This window comes from Rosa rugosa, chromosome 1 (assembly GCF_958449725.1).
Source record: "Rosa rugosa chromosome 1, drRosRugo1.1, whole genome shotgun sequence".
Taxonomy (NCBI): domain Eukaryota; kingdom Viridiplantae; phylum Streptophyta; class Magnoliopsida; order Rosales; family Rosaceae; genus Rosa; species Rosa rugosa.
Window position 1 is genome coordinate 62314015 of NC_084820.1, and position 16464 is coordinate 62330478.

Here is a 16464-nt window from a genome sequence, read left to right on the forward strand (position 1 = left end):
GCACAAGTGCCCCATTTTCGGAACGCCAAACACCGTCTACTACGGCCCATAAATTCCGACAAACTAAGTTTATGGCGAGTTAAGCATCAAAGCAAACTTTAGAATTAAATTGCTCAACCCACAAGACGACACAAGTGGTGGTGTTAAAATGAATCACTCCACATTAAGTCAGGCCCAAAATCGATCCACATCGAGCCATAGACTAGAAGCGGAAAGAGGTAGGCCATGTGGCCCAGGCCCAAGTTCGTTAAAAGTGAGAAGAAAACCTGTCACAGACGACTGTTTTTTTTTCCCTCTAATAAAGGAGCCACTGTAACCATCACACTCCTTTCCACACACTCTCTCGTCTCTTCTCTCTCTCCTCTCATTCCTTGCCATTGTTGCTCTTCCCCACACCTCGATACCTTCGCTTCACTTTTCTCCACCCTCGTGTCAGACCCCCTCCCTTCATATTCTTACCTTCCAACCAAACAACCCAACCTTGACTCTCCTTCACTTTCATGCGTCCACCGCTCCCGGACTCCCACCCAAACCCGACCCGGCCTTAGCCCGGACCCGACCAACCACCCCAATGCAGAGCGCCACCTCCCCCCTCCAAACCCTCCTCGACCTCATCAACGAGACCCTCTCCCTCATCCTCCGCACCTCCCTCACCGTCCGATCCTTCGCCGGCCGCTGGCAGCCCCTCCGCTCCAAGCTCGCCTCCCTCCAGACCTCCGTCGCCGACATCTCCGACTCCCCCCACTGGGCCGAGAACCCCCTCCTCTACACTCTCCTCCCCAACCTCCTCTCCACTCTCCAGCGCCTCAAGGCCCTCGCCGACCAATGCAACGACACGTCGTTCACCGGCGGGAAGCTCCACATGCAGAGCGACCTCGACATGGCCGCCGCGTCCCTCACCAACCAGCTCCGCGACCTCGACCTGCTGCTCAGATCTGGCGTGCTCCACCAGTCAAACGCCATCGTTTTGTCCCACCCGGGTCCCGGGTCGGATAAGGAGAATCTCAGCTTCTTTATCCGGGACCTCTTCACGCGTCTGCAAATCGGCGGCGTCGAGTTCAAGAAGAAGGCTCTGGAGTCTCTGCTTCAGCTTCTCGAAGACGACGACAAGGCCGCGACCCTCGTCGCCAAAGAAGGAAACGTCGCCTATTTGATTCACCTTCTCGATTTCCACAACCAGCCCTGGGTCCGAGAACAGGCCACCTCCGCCGTTTCGCTCCTCGCCGCCGCAAACGACGAGTCGCGCAAGGCGGTGTTCGAAGAAGGGGGTTTAGGCCCGTTGCTGAGACTGCTCGAATCCGGGACTAACACATTGAAAGAGAAGGCGGCAATCGCCGTCGAGGCACTCACCGTCGACCCGGAAAACGCCTGGGCCGTTTCAGCCTACGGCGGCGTTGCTGTATTGATCGAATCCATTCGATCCGGGACTCCGGCGACGCAGACCCACTCGGTCGGCGCCATCAGAAACGTGGCTAACGTGGAGGAGATCAAGACGGCTTTAGGAGAAGAAGGGGCTGTGCCAGTGCTACTCCAATTGCTCCTCTCCGGCACCATCACCGCCCAAGAGAAATCCGCCAATTGCATAGCGATTTTAGCCTCAACCGATGAGTATTTCCGAGCTTTGATCATCCAAGAACGCGGCCTGCAGAGATTGATGCATTTGATCCAGGACCTACTGAGCTCGGAGACATTGGAACACGTCCTCCGAGCCATCACTTCGCTTTCGGCATCAGAGCCCTGCGCTCGAGTCCTGTCATCTTCAACCTTGTTCCTAATTCAATTGGCCGAGTTCATAAAGCAGGGTAGCTCAATCCTCCAGCAAATCTCAGTTTCTTTGCTTTCGAATCTATCAATTAGTATCAGCGATGGGAATAAGCGAGCCATTAGTAGCTGTATGGGGTCATTGGTCAAGCTCATGGAGTCGCCAAAACCGGTGGGGCTACAAGAATCGGCGTCGCAAGCTCTTGTTTCGCTGTTGACGGTCCGGTCGAACCGGAAAGAGTTGGTTAGGGACGAGAAGAGCGTGATGAGGCTGATTCAGATGTTGGATCCCAGAAACGAAGCAGTGAGCTACAAGTTTCCGGTGATGGTAATCTCGGGGATACTCGCCGGAGGAAGCCAGGGATGCAGGAAGAGGCTCGCTGCGGCCGGAGCTCAGCCACATTTACAGAAGCTAGCGGAGATGGAGGTCGCCGGAGCCAAGAAGGCGTTGCAGAGACTCTCCGGCAATAGGCTAAAGACCATTTTCTCCCTGACTTGGAGGGAATAACGGAACGTGGTACCCGCCAAAGAAAGGTCAGTTTCGAGATTTCAGTCCTTGTAAAGTGTGTTTGACTTATGGACTCTTTATTGTTTTGACTCTGCTTAGCCCTATTAGAGTATGCCAATTGTGCATGGCCTGCCTGTCTGTTCTGTTTAAAGTATCCCACCTGGCATGCCTCTATAGAGTCAAAAGACAATTGTACCCCTTTAGATAAACTAATAGAGTTTGGCCGGGTGGGGCCCCGCAGTCACAGAAATCCTATTATTCCTGGAGTACGAGTCTATGGAATATTTAAGTCGTATTGAAAACTCTGTACCTTGATTGCCGCCTAATTTGGGCCAACCCATCTAGAAGGTCCAACATTTTTACCTTCACAATTTAGCTGTTGACTCACGAGGTATTTTAACTGTTTGTTTACTCACGAGATTATTGGTTTTTACCACAGGGAAAAGGAGGAGTTCGATTGGATTTTTCTAACCGTCCAAGAATGAGAAGCTGGAGGCTACAAGCTTAGGCGACAAACACATACATCGTATACCCAACTTTTTTTTTTTTTTACCTAATCTTGATATTTATCTATGTTATATATAAATCCTAGTATAAAGTTAATATTATATATTGGTAAAGAAAAGAAAAAAAAGAAGCATGGATGCGGTTTTTAGGGAGTATCCTTGGTTTGCTGTTCCTTTTAATTAATCTTTTAATCTTTCTAATTGATTCACTCGTGAAAGCTGCAAGAGACAGAGAGAGAGGTTCAGTATGATGATGGTGAAGCACATTGTCATTTTTTTTTTCTTTTCTTTTCGGGTGTCATTAGCACATGTTTTTGTTTGGTAATGTACATCCTCCTTGAGAAGACAATGTTCGTAATGGATACGACTTGGGTTTCTTTTAGTTAGAATAGAAAGAGTGCAACTGTTTTTCGTGTGCTTTTTTGACCAATGATATTCTTGTGAATCTTATGTATCTGAGCCCTTCAATTCTTGTCATGATGATGATGATGATGATGGTGGATGTTGATTGCTTGATTTTGATGTAGATGTTGGGGTTTGTTTAGCTTAGGTACAATACAATAGTATTATGTTATTATTATGCACCCCAAGCCCCCAAAGCTTTTAGGGCTTAGATTTTGCTTTTTCCATTCTTGTCTGTGTTTCTGTGGAGGCAATGGGAATGGGAATCGATGGAAGTGAATGATGAAAAAGCTTTTAGTTTCTGAAACACACTAGCTAGCTAGTGACTTGGTGAGTTGGCTCTCTCTTTCAGCAGATTTGGTGATTGGTAAGGTGGAGGAACTGGGGACCCTCCTCTCATGCTTGTGCCAGGAATTAGCAAGCATGATGAGTCTGAAAAACCTAATTGAGCATAGAACCCACTACTCATCCCCACTCGATGTAAGAAATCCAGTCTCCATTTGAGCCGGTTAGCTTGAGCTTCACATCACAAACAGGGATGAGTGAGAGGGATATGGTTGTGATATGTCACGAGTAGAAAAGCTGGCTTTGAATATTTGGTAGGGGGAGCACCTGGTAAAGGGGAAAAGATTGAAAAATTGGTAGTGGAGGAAGGCAAAGGCGTAGATGTAGGGAAGATAGGAGACTGATTATTGGAGGTGAGAGCCAAGGGTGTCCCTAGTAGAAACCAACAGCGACCTCACATGGCAAAGAAAGATTTGCGTCAACAATACCCGAGCGAGGTAAGATATATGGTTGTGATTCTACTATACACCAATGTATGACATATTTTAGTTTTTTCTTTTCACGTTTCAATTAGATAACGAAACAAATCAAAATCGTCTTATATTTTCACTGATTCAAAAGATAAATAAACCAGAGTATGCCATATGCTAGTGTAAGGTTGGTCTCTCGTCATAGGATCAAAAGATTTTGTAAAAAGTCAAATATAAACAAAATGCAAATTATACTATGAAACTTCACACCTCCTAATTTTATACGAGCCGGATCATAAATGACTGTTTTTAACCGACCTAACATCGAGAAAAAAGGGAGCCAACTCCTTTAAGAATTAACTTATTAGATATGACCTATGAATGTGAAACTGTGAATAATGAAACTATGATATGATGGATGTGTCATGTCACTCATGTGTGGTCCAATTTGTCCTTCACAAGTTTGTCACATGCTGTTGCTTGCCTTTGCCTTCCCCCGCACCAGACACCACCCCCTCTCTTATCATATCATATATATTGCATTGCATCAGATGCTGTGCTATGCTATGCCTACTAAAGAAAAGCTAACGCCTTTTCCTGGGTCACATATATCTTTCCCGTGATATCTCTATCTCACTCTTTAAAGCAGCTGCATCAACTTAGCTGTAAAGCCTCTTCACTCCATTCTCTTTCTTTCTCAATTCTCATGAACCAACAACCAGTGCTGATTTCTGCCACTTTCCAGCCAACAGTCCACGGTTATAACGACGGTTGAGTTAACTGGGGCTTTTTGTCAAACCGCACTTAAAGGTAGGGCATTTCCCATTTTTATAGGAACTTCTGTACCAGAAACAATGATATCTCCAATTATAGCCCCTCTGGGATGTAAAATATATCTTTTCTCACCATCCCCAGTGTATGAGACAAATGTATGCATTTCGATTAGGATCGTATTCTATAGTTACGATTCTACCATACATCCCACCAAATATTATTAGAGTCGTATTCTATAGTCGCATTCTTGTTTGGTTAGATCCAATGGGCCTTAGTGGTAGCTGAGTCAGGTTTCGATACAAGAGTTTTGGTCTGAAAATTCACAAACTAATTTCTTTCAATACAATCTGGAAAAGTGAACGAAATGATCTTACAGTACAAGGACTTGTATTAGGCCTCAATATTGCTGTGCCCCGTAGCGAGGACTTGTGTGGTCAATCTAATCTCCTCTAGTCTTGTTAAGCACATTCCAAGCCCTCATTTAGCAGGACACCTCCATCCACTTGTGGGTCTTCTAAAAAAGAGGACCCATGTGCTTTTCTTTGTTGATACTCAAATATATCTCATTTTAGTGGGCTTCCTAGTAAAACCCACAGCCACTTTCTTCTTCTGTAAAATTAGACCAGTTAAATGTTGAACATTATGGGCCAAAATTGTTCGGCTTCTAGGAGATGTTTATGCTTTCAAGTAGCAGATATTGCCAGATGATCCGTTCGGTAAGTAAAAACCAGGATTTCCAAGTTTGTTGCTTAGCTCTAGCCCAAAAAAAATGCTTAGCGCAAGTGGTTGAGTATAAATCTTCAAACCTCTATGTTGGAGATTCAAATCTCCATTTGTGCAATGGGTTTAATATGCTTCGAAGCCCTTGGGGTCAATCTAAGTGGTGAGGGAGGATTGTGAATTGAATTAAAATTAAAATAAATCGGGAGTTCGATTCTTTCTCTAATATAACAAGGAGAAAAGAAAAAAAAAAAAAAACCTTTCTAAAGAAAGTAATTGCCATTGCAATATGGCCAAGACAAAGTTACCATTACACATCAAGTCAAATGTTTAGCAATAATCTTGTTTTGTTGCTCCAACCACTGTCTTTGTTGATGCAACACAGTTTCTTGATTCACTGTTCCATTACACATAGTTTCACTTGTACTTGTCATGCCAGAGAAGGGTCCGAACGGGTCATCACTTTGGATAGCAAATGGCGAACCAAACCTTGGTGTCTCGTTGCCATTAGTACTGCTTCTTGCCGAGAAAGTTGGCACGGCCATGAACTCATTAGGTTCCTCTGAACTGAAGGTTGGTGCTACTACACTCCCATTATTAGGAGTCAGCTCCCCAAACGTTTGCGACATTCTGCTCTCTCTTGAATTTTCTGCACAAATTGAAAGGGCCAAAGTCTTATCCTTTGGAAATTCTGCATGAAATGTTGGTGCTGTTATGCTGTTATTTGTATTCTGCGCACAAAAGGATGGTGAAAATGAGCTTCCTTCAGGACTTTGAGCCGAAAATGATGGTGCGATTTCAGTGTCTTTCAAATTTTCTGCACAAGATGGAAGTGCCAAAGTCCTATCCCTTGGAAATTCTGCTTGAAATGTTGGTGCTGTTATGCTATTATTTGTATTCTGCGCACAAAGAGGTGGTGACATTGAGCTTCCTTCCCCACGCTGAGCTGAAAATGTTGGTGCAATTTCAGTCTCTTTTGGATTTGTTGGTACCACTGTGCTATCTATTGTATCCGCCGTACAAAAGGTTGGAGCCACCGCCCTCTCATTTGAGTTCTGTGCAGAAAACCTTGGTGACATCGTGCTTTGTTTTGTACTCTGGGCCAAGTACGTTGGAGCTACATTTCTCCCATTTGAGTTCTGTGCAGAAAATGTAGGAGACATTGTGCTTTGTTTTGGATTATTGGCCAAGAATGTTGGTGCCATTGTGCTACCATTTGAATTATGGGAAGAAAATGTTGGTAACATTGTGCTTTGTTCTGAACTGTCAGCCACAAATGTTGGAGCCACTGTGCTCCCATTGGAACTCCGCACACCAAATGTTGGTGGCGCCGATGGCTGAGATGTGGAAGGGAACGAAAACAAATCGTCCAAATTTTCTAGGCCAGCGTTACTACTTGTCTCATTGGAAGTGGGAATTGCAAAGCCCTCAACTTGTACAATGTCTTGAAGAAATGGATTGTTTTGGTGTAATGCATTGCTTGTCAAAGAATTCTGAAAGAAATAGTCCAAGTCCGGGCTGGACGATGACTCCAACAGATTAGGAGACAGGTTAGGAGAAGGAGAAGCAAACAGGTTGGGAGGAGGCGAAGCAATCGATGATGTTTCCATTGCACCACTTTGATTTGCAGACTCAAAAAGAACAAGTTCCCATGCAGGTTTTTCACCTTCTTGATTAGCTTGTTGAACCTGATCTGTTTGTTGCGGTGGAAAGACCTCAAAAAGATCAATCTGCGGCAAAGATTGGCTCGATGCTTTATCATTACTACCAACCATGAATTCCGGTAACGGTGACTGAAACGGAGACAGGGTCTTCTCGGACAATTGCTCATCGGAGGTAAGAAAATCTTGCTCGGCCGACCACGATGGGCTAGCCCCATTTTCTATACCGCCAACACTCATCAAATCCGATAACGACGTACAAGCCGAACCAAAAGCTGAGCCTCTCTCCGATGCACCCTCGAACGGCTCTGAATTAGCAAACTCAAATTGGTCCGGGCTGGATGCCGTCCCTTTATCTTTAACATTCTGATTCATATACTGCGGCGGCGATCGACCTGGAAATGAAGCTTGGTCTTTCACAAACTCCTGCAATGTCTCGATCAGCTCCTCAGAAATTTTCTGCACGCTTGGATACTCAGAGGTCCTCCCAACACCTAACGCCTTGCAAGTTCCATAAAAAGTAGAAAGCTCTTCGAATTGCTTCGAGGCTTTTACGCATGCATGAAAAGCACTTAGACATGAATGGTATTGGAGATGAAAAAAGCTATCTAAAAGCAAAGCCAGCCCGTCCGAAATGTCTCTGTATAGATCGTAGGTCTCCTGGACGATTGCGTAGAGGGAAATGAGGATTAAACGGTTCGTTTTGGCGGCACCGGAGGGGATTAAGGCAATGGCTCGATCCAGCAGTTTCTGCCAGAATTGAATCCGGTCCAGCAGCATCGCCGGCTTCATGTCCCGAACCACAGGTTCATTATTAATGCCTCGTCGGCGGTTACGGGTGTTGTTGATGATAATGCAATCCTGATCTCGCTGATAGGTGAAACGCCGCTGGAGCTTTCCGGTGAGGAAGCAGTCGAGCCTTTCTTCAAGGTAGAGAGCGAAGTTGCGGACGAAGGCGGTGTAGTCCCAGGGACATGAGGTCGAGTCATCACGAAAATTGGAGAGGTTAAGGATCTTGGCGCCACGTTTCATCCCGTGGAGGACTTCAATGGGGAAATAGGGGTCGCCGTCCTGGAAGATTCGGAGGACGAGCATGAGGGACTTGATGGCGACGATCCAGTTGCGGGTCTTGCCGATGCGTTTGGCGATGGCTTGGGCGCAGGTGGCGGCGTTGGATTTGGAGGCGGAGATGAGGGAGAGGATCTCACGGACGTACTTGTCGTCGATCGGAACGACGTCGTGGGAGGTGGCCTTGAGGATGGTAACTTCGAGGCTGGCGAGGTTGGAGGTATTGGAGACCTTGGCTAGGCTTATGCTCGTCTGGTCTTTCACTGCCCCGATTGCCTTCTTTAACTTGCTTGGCATTGCTTATGAATATCAGTACGTAAATTTGCATGAATTTCAATAAGGAGGGATAGTTTGTGCATGAAACTAACGAGTATTCTTCTTTTTCTTTCTTTGGTTTTGGAGAAGATTGGAGGTGGTGAGAGGGATTCCCAATTATTTTGGGTGGTGTAGATGATCGAAGAAAGAGCTTGGCCTTGAGACTCGTGTTTTTGTGGACGTGAAAACAGAGACTCGCACTTGTTGGTTGACCAAGTCATTAGCTTAATTACAGACCATTTGCAGTACTGGTTGCTGCCACTCTGCTAGTCTTAGATTTGTTATAAGATTGTGTGAATGAGATCTGTTTCGACAGTGTGCATGGGAATAATGCAGTCATTGAAGTATGATTATAAAGATACTCTGCTAGCCGGTAAGGCATCTGATCCGCTCATGGACTGTTTGTTAAGTTAATTAGTCTTTTTTTAAACGAAAAATTAAGTAGAAAACCAAAATCACTAAACAACTTTCTCGCGATGGTCGGAACGTTGGAAAATGATATTTTAGATTGTTTCTATTTATTGTGCTGAATATATGAAGCCAAAGAGTAATTTTTTCTAATGCTCTATCAAAATATCATGTGTTTGGATATGCTAGGTCACATTACATTTTATTTTGGACGTGACTGACATACTATTAGAGCAAAGCGATTTTGACACGTATTGAGTCTAATTTCAATTATGTAAACTTTGGGGCAAGAGCTTGAAGGGGTACGTAGCTCTTTCATTATGGGACTGTTATTACCTCAAAACTAATATTAATAAAGTACGTTTTTTTTTTAAGAGGATAAAAGGATCTCACTCTTACTCCCATGGTGACTCGAACCCAGGACGGATCGGTAGTAGGCGCTCTAACCACTGAGCTAACACCACTTCGTCAAAGTACGTATTTAATTAAAAAGAAAGTACATTTGAGATCCATTCCAGCAGTCTTATAAGGTCTTTCTTAGCACGTAGGTTTATAAATTGACATTGGTCGCGACCGAAATTTAAAAGATTAATTAAAAAGCTTTATCCAACAAAGTCAGTAGGACTAAGGGAACGTCAAATCTAAAGTAAAATAATTCATGCAAAACGTACTCCAAAATTATGCTTGCTTATGCATGAGTACAATTTCGTATCCTGTTTTACATATGGTTTTCGTTTCTCTGTAATACTAATTAATTCATTAGATGTATAAATAATGTCCAAGCTAGACTGCATATGTGCAATGAGGTATTCACTTCAGCAAATTTGGAATGTATGTCCTTTCCAATAAATTCACATTCACTGTATTTTACCCAAACTCCCAAAGGGGAAGACATGCATTAATTATTACATGTTGGTCTCATGACTCTTTTTTTTTTTTTTTTTTTTTGAAATAATGGTAATTTCATTGATAATAGTGCATGCCAAGAATGCCATTACATACCCACCCGCTGACACATAACAAATTAACAATAGCTAGAACAAGGATTCGTGGAGGAGCCACAGTGGTACATAAGATAGACCTATTATATTTGAACTTATCGCTCACTTAAAAGCGAGCCTATAAGCTATGGAAAAACATAGCTAATAGACAAGCCCAAACGAAAGTAAAGCGGATATTAATTTTTTTTTAGAAAACCCTAAGCGCCGCCTACCTTGCGTCGTCGGCAAGCTTCGACTCTGAAGCCTCCTACCGTTCTCTATGTTGCAAGGCAAGATTATTGTCTGGAACTGTAGAGGAATTGTGAACAATGAAACCCAACGTGCCCTGATAACCATGGTTCAAGCACGCAAACCTGCCTTAATCTTTCTGTCAGAAACCCTAGCAAAGCAGGACCTCATTGATCGTCTCACACGAAGTCTGGGTTTTAAGGATAACATCTGTTTTCCCCATAGAGATGAGTCTCAAGGATTAGCACTCATCTGAAATGAGGAAACTCATGTGAAACTCAGAACTAAATCTGCACATCACATTGATGTGGTTATTGGCAAACCGGAGGAACTGAAAAAATGGAGATTTACAGGTATTTATGGCTTTGCAGCGAGAAGGGAGTGAGCCCAAACATGGTCCTTAATAGCAGCCCTCGCAGCGTAACCATGTAACTTGCCTTGGTTGATAGCAGGTGATTTCAATGAAATCATGACACAGGCAGACAAGTCAGGTGGACCTCCTAGGGCTCATGCACCCATGGCAGCGTTTCGGAGAACTATGGCAAATTGTGGATTCATTGATATGGTATTTGTGGGTAGTAGATATACTTGGAGTAATAAGTTCACAAAAGAGAGATTGGATAAGGGGTTTCAGACTCCTCTTTGGCGAAACTGGTTTCCTCACAATAGAGTTATCACCCTTGATCCTTCAGAGTCTGACCACAGCCCTTTACTCATAGAGATTCAGGCTGGAAAACAGAGAAAGCATCGTAGTAGGAGACTGTTCCGTTTCGAAGAAATATGGCATGAGAACTCGGAATGCAATGAGATTATTAAGCAGGGATGGGCTCACCCCTTGACGGGAAATGCGTTATAGCAATTGGATGGGAAAATCAAGCTTACGGGCCAACAGCTGATGCAATGGCACACTAAGGAGTTTGAGAAGCAGAAAATTGAGCTGCATGTCATTCAAGAAACGTTGAACGACATTATGAGGGCTCCCTACTCACCGGAGCAGTATGAAGAGCAGCAACAGTTGCATGTCAAGCACTGTCAACTCCTCTCTCAACAGGAGAAGTATTGGCGGCAAAGATCACGATCTATTTGGTTAAAGGAGGGTGATAGAAACTTGGCCTTTTTTCATCGTCGAGCTAGTAACAGAAAGAGTAAGAATATGATCAAAGGGCAAAATGATGCTTTAGGGCAATGGAGGGATGAGCCGGCCATAATCAAGCAGCTACTGTTAGACTATTTTCAAAATATTTTCACCTCGGAAGCTAGTGACACTGAGGCCATGCAAAATGTCATTGAAGCTAGCGCCACTCCTACAAAAGTCACGACCGAGATGAATGACTTGTTGTCAAGACCATACACTGATGAAGAAATCAAGATGGCACTTTTTCAAATGCATCCCTCTAAAAGCCCCGGGCCTGATGGTATGTCCCCATTTTTCTACCAAAAATATTGGCACATTGTTGGTTTTGATGTTTGTTTGGCAGTTCGAAATTCCTTGGAGAAGGGGGAGTTTTGGGATCAATCTAACTACACTTACCTGTGTCTTGTACCTAAAATAAAAGATCCCACTGAAGCGGCTCATTTCAGGCCAATAGCCTTATGCAATGTTATCTGCAGAATCAGTTCAAAGGTAATGACAAATCGTTTAAAGCAGTGCTTGCCTGAGATTATATCCCCTCTTCAAAGTGCATATGTGCCAGGTAGATTAATTTCAGACAACACTTTAGTTGCAACAGAAGCAGCACACTTCATGCATAAATTATGCCATCAAGAAGCAGGTTTCTTCTCCCTCAAGCTAGATATTAGCAAAGCTTATGACAGACTGGAATGGAATTTCTTGCAAGGCATGTTAACTAAATTAGGTTTTTGTTCTCAATGGATTGCTTGAGTAATGAAATGTGTGACTAGTGTGAGTTATGCTATTCTTCTTCAAGGCGAACCAACATCCAAAATAGTACCTACGCGGGGCATCAGACAAAGAGATCCTTTATCTCCTTACTTGTTTATATTGTGTGCTGAAGGACTTTCAGCATTGATCACCAGAGTCGTGCAGAATGGTGTAATCACTGGCCTCACTATGTGCCCTCAGGACCCCACTCTCCACCACTTATTTTTTTTGCAGATAACAGTCTCCTATTTGGTACAGCTAATGTAGAGGAATGCCACAACTTTCATGCAATTCTGAATGTGTATGAAAAAGCATCTAGTCAAAAATTCAACAATCAAAAGAGTAGTGTGGTCTTTAGCAAGAATGTCCCGGTGGAGCAACAATTTTTCCTAGCCTCTATTCTTGATGTGAAGCGGGTCGAGGAACATGATAGGTACTTAGGACTCCCACTTTGAGTAGGCAAATCCAAAACAACCATTTTTGAGTATATTAAAGAAAAGGTAAGTAAGAAGTTAATTGGTTGGAAGTCAAAAATCCTGAGTGCTGCAGGAAAAGAGATTCTTATCAAGGTTGTTGCTCAGACAATGCCAATGTATGCAAAGAATTGTTACCTCTTGCCAAAGAGTTTGTGTGATGATATTCATAGGTTATGTGCCTCTTTTTTCTGGGGGGATACAGATGAAAAAAATAAAATTCATTGGCGTAGTTGGGAAAAGATGTGTCTCACCAAACAAGAGGGCGGAATGAGCTTCAAGAATATTTACGCATACAATCTAGCTATGCTTGCTAAACAAGGTTGGAGACTTCTCTCCAACCCTCAATCTCTTATTGCTCGTTTATATAAAGCAAGGTACTTCCCCCATTGTTCATTTTGGGAGGCAGATGTTGGAGACTCTCCATCATTCTCTTGGAGAAGTATATTATCTAGCAGAATGATCTTAAAAGCCGGTGTACAATGGAAAATCGGAGATGGGCAGCAGGTTAATGTCTGGACGGATAAGTGGATCCCTGTAACATCCTCTTATGTACTGCAAAAGCCTCCTACCACCACAATAGAGTTTGTCGCTGACCTCATGAATGAGAACACTAGGGAATGGATTCTGGCCTCAGTGAATAGCCTATTCTCCCCCCCCCCCCCCCCCCCCGAGATTGCTGTAAGAGTGTTTTGCATACCTCTAATCGACAACCTGATCATGATCGACTCATATGGGGACCGGAGAAAAAAGGAGTTTACTCAGTCAAGTCGGCGTATTGGATAGCTCGGAATCATATCCTTCAACATGTCTTAACCTCCACATCCAGTGGAGATCCTTTTCAAGTGTTATGGAGACAGTTGTGGAAAGCAAAAGTTCCGGGGTATGAGCTGTATCAACTAGTGTAAAAACTATGGGAAGTTTATCTCTTCGTGGTTTAGCTCCCCTTAGGAAAGTAGAAACATATAAAGAGTTGACCGCTTTATTTAATGTCAAAATGACGGCGGATCGGGTTAATATTTTTACAAAATGCCTATTAATACTCTATAAATATATGGGTAGTGTCAAATTTATCGATTTCCAATGTCAATTTTTTAGATCGCACAAAATCCTTATATGTCTACTAATGTGGTCTTGTTTATTTGCTGTATCAAATAGTGTACCTTCCATGAGGAACAATGTGGAGAAAACATACTTTATCAAAATCGACATTTGGATGTTATCACAATAATAATATATGAATGTGGTCAAAATTTCAGCTATTTTTGTCGTTGTTTGGGTCTCGATCGACTAGGTCAACCCTAAACCCTAAGTACTACATAAAACTAATATACTTATAACCGCTTATTCGCAACTTTTTTTTCCGATTTGTCAGCTCTTTGCACTCTCGTGAGTATGAGCTATATCAACTAGTATAAAATTTTTGGGAAGTTTATCCTTGTATACTTACAAAATTTCCAATTTTGTTTTCATCCACCTTTTCTCATGATCCAGATTATGCCTTCAATTTCAATTTGACAAAAAAATAAAAAATAAAAAATTAGTAATAATAATAATAATAATCAGATGATGATGATGATCCGAATTATGCTTTAAAGGTAAATATTGTCTTTAACTTCATAATTGAACCCTAATTAAACACACACACTCTTGTATGACCAAACTCTATCTTTGTAAACATATTGAATTCCCAAAGCATTTGTGCTCGGAGATGCATAGCCTCATGGCTAAGTTTTGGTGGGGAGATAAAAGTAATGAGAAGAAAATACACTGGCTTACATGGGAGAAATTGTGTGTACCAAAGACAGAAGGGTGACTTGGGTTCCGCAACATGGTGCATTTCAATCAAGCTTTACTAGCTAAACAAGGGTGGAGAATTCTTCAAAACCCCAACTCTCTGCTAGCAAGGTTATATAAGGAAAAATATTTCTCAAATTGCGAATTTATGGATGTCGTGGCAGTTGGTGGATCCTCTTATGCATGGAAGAGTATTCTGTATGGCAGGGAATTGCTGAGGAAGGGACTTCGATTACAAGTTGGAGATGGTAGTCAGATTGCGGTATGGAATGACCTATAGTTGCCTTTACCCTATAATTTTAGGCCTATATCAAGGCCAATGGAGGGCTTAGAGGCACTTAGGGTTGGGGATCTTATTGATCCGGAGGAACATGAATGGCAGATGATGTTGTTGCAGGAGATCTTTTTGCCATTGGAGGTGGAGATGATAGCTCGCATTCCGCTTAGTTTAGGAGGGTCGGTGGACAGATGGGGTTGGCATCATGATAGAAGAGGTCTCTATTATGTTTAAAATGGTTATCACATCGCTAGGTTGCTGGATGGTACTACTGTTAGTGCATCATGTTCTAATGGTCCAGTTGGGTCAAATGGAAAGTATTGGAAGCTGATTTGGCATGCTAGAATTCCTCCTAAGGTCCGTATATTCATTTGGAGGCTGTTAAAGGGCATTCTCCCCACAAAACATGCACTTGACAGAAAGGTGACACTTCCAGATTGTGAGTGTGTTTTTTGTTACGGTGCAGTGGAACATGGTTTACATCTTTTTAGAGATTGCAGCAATATTATGTGCTTCTGGGCTCTTGGAGAACTGGGCTTGCGAGCCGTGAATATAAGCGCTGTATGTGTGGAAGATTAGGTGAAGCATGCAATTGATATCTTCACTGAGCACCAACGTAGCTTATTCTTTGTCTACTTGTGGGTGATATGGACAGAACGGAACAACTTGGTATGGAAAAGAAGTTTCTTTAATGCTCATAATGCGGCACAGTGGGCAAATTAATTTCTTGGTGATTATCAACAAGTCCATCCACTAGGAAAGACCAAGGTTCGAAGACCACAAGCAAAATGGGAAAACTCCCCTACGGGAAGACTTAAGGTCAACATTGATGGAAGCTATAGACCCAAGTTTGGTGATGGTGGCATTGGTGTTGTGATACGGGATGACAGAGGTACATGTATGGCAGCTATGGCACGTTATTTTCCCCATGTTCTCTATGCTTTTCATATGGAAGCAGAAGCTTGTGGGGTGGGCCTTCTCTTGGCTATATACCAAGAGTGGGATGGCTTTATACTTGAAAGTGATTGCTCACTGGTAGTTGCTGCTTTGAATCAAAATTTGGAAGACCGATCTGAAGTTGGGTGCATTATCAACGATTGTAAGTCATATTTGACATCTTTACACTCGATTATAAGATTTCTCATGTCTTTCGTGAAAAAAATGGTGTAGCTAATAGAATAGCTCACCTTGCTAGTTCAAACTATCTTAATGATGTATGGTTAGAGGAGGCTCCTGTTATTATTCAGGATGTCCTCTATGAGGATTTTTGTAATTGCACTCGAGATCAAGGCCCTATGTCCCCCTCGATGCATTCTTTTAATACAATAAGTCAGGCGTGGGGATGAGCCTCCCAGCTTGGCTGAGTTCCCAACCCCTTAAAAAAAAAAAACATATTGAATTCAGTATCTTATCATAATTTGATTTTTCTTGAAAAACTATAAATAAAACAGAAATAATTAAAAATGTTGTATGAGTCATTAGAAATTTACAAAAGTAAATTTTTTATTCTTTTTAGTGTTTATTGGAGAACCCCGAAATTCAAGATAGGGAATGTTCTTTATTTTGAAGCTGTTAGAAAAAAAGAAAATTGGTATGTTTACTTTTTTTTTTTTTTTGATTGAGGGTATGTTTACTTCTTTATTCAAAAAAAGGAAAGGAAATTAGATTAACAATAGGGTGTTTCTCAATGTACCCAGCAAATTTATTTGTTTAAATATATATCTAATTAAACCACATAATTTCCCAAACTAACCTTACCTTGTACCCACCAAAAGAAACACGGCAATGAAAACTTCTCAGCATCCATTGGTACCATCTTCTTTGGTGATTTCGATTAACCAATACTTTTTTTGTTGTTGTGTGAAAAGCATGGATTCACTAATTCAAGTCTTGTCCTTCATCATGACTCTTGGGTATGCTAATTTAAC

The 16464-nt window shown here is 42.6% G+C and overlaps 3 protein-coding genes across 3 annotated transcripts; 2 read left to right on the forward strand and 1 right to left on the reverse strand.

Annotated features, from left to right (window-relative positions):
* The first annotated feature begins 314 nt into the window (after positions 1-314).
* On the forward strand, positions 315-3205 carry LOC133725963 (uncharacterized). The gene is made up of 2 exons (XM_062153387.1): positions 315-2295; positions 2709-3205. Exon 1 carries the CDS (start codon positions 572-574, stop codon positions 2267-2269), a length of 1698 nt encoding a protein of 565 aa, XP_062009371.1. The 5' UTR covers positions 315-571; the 3' UTR covers positions 2270-2295; positions 2709-3205.
* A 2430-nt stretch (positions 3206-5635) lies between these two features.
* On the reverse strand, positions 5636-8533 carry LOC133744056 (clathrin coat assembly protein AP180-like). The gene has a single exon (XM_062172185.1). The coding sequence runs from the start codon at positions 8450-8452 to the stop codon at positions 5744-5746; it is 2709 nt and encodes a 902-aa protein (XP_062028169.1). The 5' UTR covers positions 8453-8533; the 3' UTR covers positions 5636-5743.
* Positions 8534-10576: 2043 nt separating this feature from the next.
* Positions 10577-10963, forward strand: LOC133732417 (uncharacterized). The gene has a single exon (XM_062159959.1). It carries the CDS (start codon positions 10577-10579, stop codon positions 10961-10963), a length of 387 nt encoding a protein of 128 aa, XP_062015943.1.
* Positions 10964-16464: the final 5501 nt, after the last annotated feature.

Excerpts from the sequence above, each read along its gene's own strand:
- LOC133725963 (XM_062153387.1), top strand. The coding sequence starts at position 572 with ATGCAGAGCGCCACCTCCCCCCTCCAAACCCTCCTCGACCTCATCAAC.
- LOC133744056 (XM_062172185.1), bottom strand. The coding sequence starts at position 8,452 with ATGCCAAGCAAGTTAAAGAAGGCAATCGGGGCAGTGAAAGACCAGACG.
- LOC133732417 (XM_062159959.1), top strand. The coding sequence starts at position 10,577 with ATGACACAGGCAGACAAGTCAGGTGGACCTCCTAGGGCTCATGCACCC.